At 59.2% G+C, this 2,950-nt stretch overlaps 1 protein-coding gene across 1 annotated transcript in view; it reads right to left on the bottom strand.

The window, feature by feature from the left end:
- LOC120763302 (fibrillin-2) overlaps positions 1 to 2,498 on the bottom strand; it is a 75,352-nt gene extending 72,854 nt beyond the window's left edge. Inside the window, exon 1 of the mRNA XM_058423582.1 lies at positions 2,332 to 2,498. Within this exon, the coding sequence (XP_058279565.1) occupies positions 2,332 to 2,498 (167 nt within the window). The remainder of the gene's footprint in view (positions 1 to 2,331) is intronic.
- Positions 2,499 to 2,950: the final 452 nt, after the last annotated feature.

Raw genomic sequence — 2,950 nt, 5'->3', positions numbered from 1 at the left:
ATCCCAGGCTGAGGGAGATGGAAAAGCAGGAGCTGGGCTTGGGAAGGAAGAACTCGGGGTGCCCGGAGCCAAGCCTGGCTTCCCTGGAGGGAGAGGGACTGAGGAGAAGGTGGGAAGGAATGTTGGGAATGTTGGGAATGCTGGGAATGCTGGGGGAGAGAGGGTTTTTATCAAGAAGCAGCCCCATTCCCGTTAATCCCCCTGGAAGGGGTGGGGCTGGAAGGGACCTCTGGAGATCATCGGCTCCCAGCCCCATGAGGACCTGGGAGGTTTTCCCTGATTTTGGGAGGTTTTATCTGAGGGATGAGCGTGGCAGGATTCCTGGGGGATGCTCTGAAAAGCCCAAATCCCTGGAGAGCCATTGTCCCTCTTTCCCAAGTCCATCGGAGCAGGAGGGGAGACGATGAAAGCCGGAATTCCAGGAGGAGATGACTCCATCCCCACAGACCAGAATTCCAGGAGATGCCTCCATCCTCACAGGTTGGAATTCCAGGAGGAGATGCCTCCATCCCCACAGAGTGGAATTCCAGGAGAAGATGCCTCCATCCTCACAGGTTGGAATTCCAAGAGGAGATGACTCCATCCCCACAGACCAGAATTCCAGGAGATGCCTCCATCCCCAGAGAGTGGAATTCCAGGAGGAGATGCCTCCATCCCCACAGAGTGTAATTCCAGGAGGAGATGCCTCCATCCCCACAGAGTAGAATTCCAGGAGGAGATGCCTCCATCCCCACAAAGTAGAATTCCAGGAGATGCCTCCATCCCCACAGAGTAGAATTCCAGGAGGAGATGCCTCCATCCTCACAGACCAGAATTCCAGGAGGAGATGCCTCCATCCCCACAGAGTGTAATTCCAGGAGGAGATGCCTCCATCCCCACAGACTGGAATTCCAGGAGGAGATGCCTCCATCCCCACAGACTGGAATTCCAGGAGGAGATGCCTCCATCCCCAGAGACTGGAATTCCAGGAGGTGATGTCTCCATCCCCACAGAGTAGAATTCCAGGAGGAGATGCCTCCATCCCCCCAAAGTAGAATTCCAGGAGATGCCTCCATCCCCACAGACTGGAATTCCAGGAGGAGATGCCTCCATCCCCAGGGCTCCATCTGCAGCCCAAGCCTGGCCCATTTTTGGGGCGCTGCCCCCATTCCAGCAGCATTCCCGAGCCTCCGGCCCCGCGCACGGATCCCGCTCTGCTCCTGCCCACGGACACGGGAACGCTGCCCAGGAGCTGCAGCCAGACAGGCTTAAAATAACTTAAAATAACCCAAAACAACAACTCAAAATAACCTAAAATAACTTAAACTAACCCCGAATCAAGCCAGGAACCATCTTGGAGCAGCAGAGCCGGGCTCAGCCCCGGGCTGAGGTGGGAAACGGCCCCGGATTTGGGGGAGAGCAGGAGCCACTCCAAGGGACGGAGCAAAACGCGGGAACAAAACCGTGCCAGCACAGCCCCAGCCCCTGGAGCACAGCCAGAGGGACGCAGGGACAACCCCGAGGTGACAACAGCCCACAGGGGACCTGGGAAGGACAGGAACCAGTGCGGGGCACGGACGGGATGGGATGGGATGGGATGGGATCCATGGGATGGGATCCATGGGATGGGATCCATGGGATGGGATGGGATGGGATGGGATGGGATCCATGGGATGGGATGGGATGGGATGGGATCCATGGGATGGGATGGGATGGGATGGGATGGGATGGGATGGGATGGGATGGGATGGGATGGGATGGGATGGGATGGGATGGGATGGGATGGGATCCATGGGATGGGATCCATGGGATGGGATGGGATGGGATGGGATGGGATCCATGGGATGGGATGGGATGGGATGGGATCCATGGGATGGGATGGGATGGGATGGGATCCATGGGATGGGATGGGATGGGAATGGGATCCATGGGATGGGATGGGATGGGATGGGATCCATGGGATGGGATGGGATCCATGGGATGGGATGGGATGGGATGGGATGGGATGGGATGGGATGGACCTCAGAGCCCACCCAGTGCCACCCCTGCCATGGCAGGGACACCTCCCACCGCCCCAGGCTGCTCCAAGCCCTGGTCCAGTCCGGCCTGGGACACTGCCAGGGATGAGAAATCCACATCTTGTCCGGGATCTGTGCGCGCACCCTCCCAGGGAGGACAAACCCACCCACCCCAAAAGCAGCTCCGTGCCCGGCGCCGCTCCCACGGGATCCTCCCTGCTCCAGGAGCTTCCCTCCTGCAGACCCAGCTCCCTCCCTGAGCTCAGGAAACGCCGACCCCGCCAGCCCAACCCCAAATCCGCTTTGCCGAAGAGACGAGGACCCCCCAACTCACCCTCGCAGCGAGTCCTGGCCCCTTCTCCTCACTCTGTTTGGGGGTCTCTCCTCGTAGGCTGCGAATCTGTCCGTCTGCAGGTCGCCCTCGTACTGTCCCCGCGCCGGTGCCACGGCCAGCACGGCCGCGCAGCCCAGCAGGAGCCTGGCCAGCCACCAAGCCCCCATGCCGGCCCCGATCCCGAGAGCCCCCCGAGAGCTTTGTCCAGCTGCAGGGTCCCTGCTGCCCGAGGAGGAGGAGGATGGATTTTGGCAGCAGCCCCCCGGTGCCAAGGACCCGTCCTGGAGATCCCTTTCTGGAAAGAGAAGAAGGGGAAGGAGATTTTTTTTTTTTTTTTTTTTTTTAAGGAGTTTTTCGTTTTTTTTAAGTCGTTGCAGCCCCTCCTGGAGCGGATCCAGGGGGTCTGACAGTCCCACCCCGTGCTCCCTCTGCCAGCCCCCAAATCTTTCTTCCCCAAGAAAGCAGGAGATGTCCAAGAGTTGTGGTTCTGCCTCACTTTTCTTTCCCTGGCGGAGAAACAAAGAGCCACCAAAGATCCTCCAGGCAGGAGGCGAAGGTCAAGAGAGAGCAGCTCCAGCTCCCGGACACTCGTCCCACAGCCCTGCTCTGCTCCCTGGAA

Source organism: Hirundo rustica, chromosome 26 (genome assembly GCF_015227805.2).
Source record: "Hirundo rustica isolate bHirRus1 chromosome 26, bHirRus1.pri.v3, whole genome shotgun sequence".
Taxonomy (NCBI): domain Eukaryota; kingdom Metazoa; phylum Chordata; class Aves; order Passeriformes; family Hirundinidae; genus Hirundo; species Hirundo rustica.
Note: the sequence above shows the minus strand (reverse complement) of the source record. Positions and strands in the feature narration are given on the sequence as shown.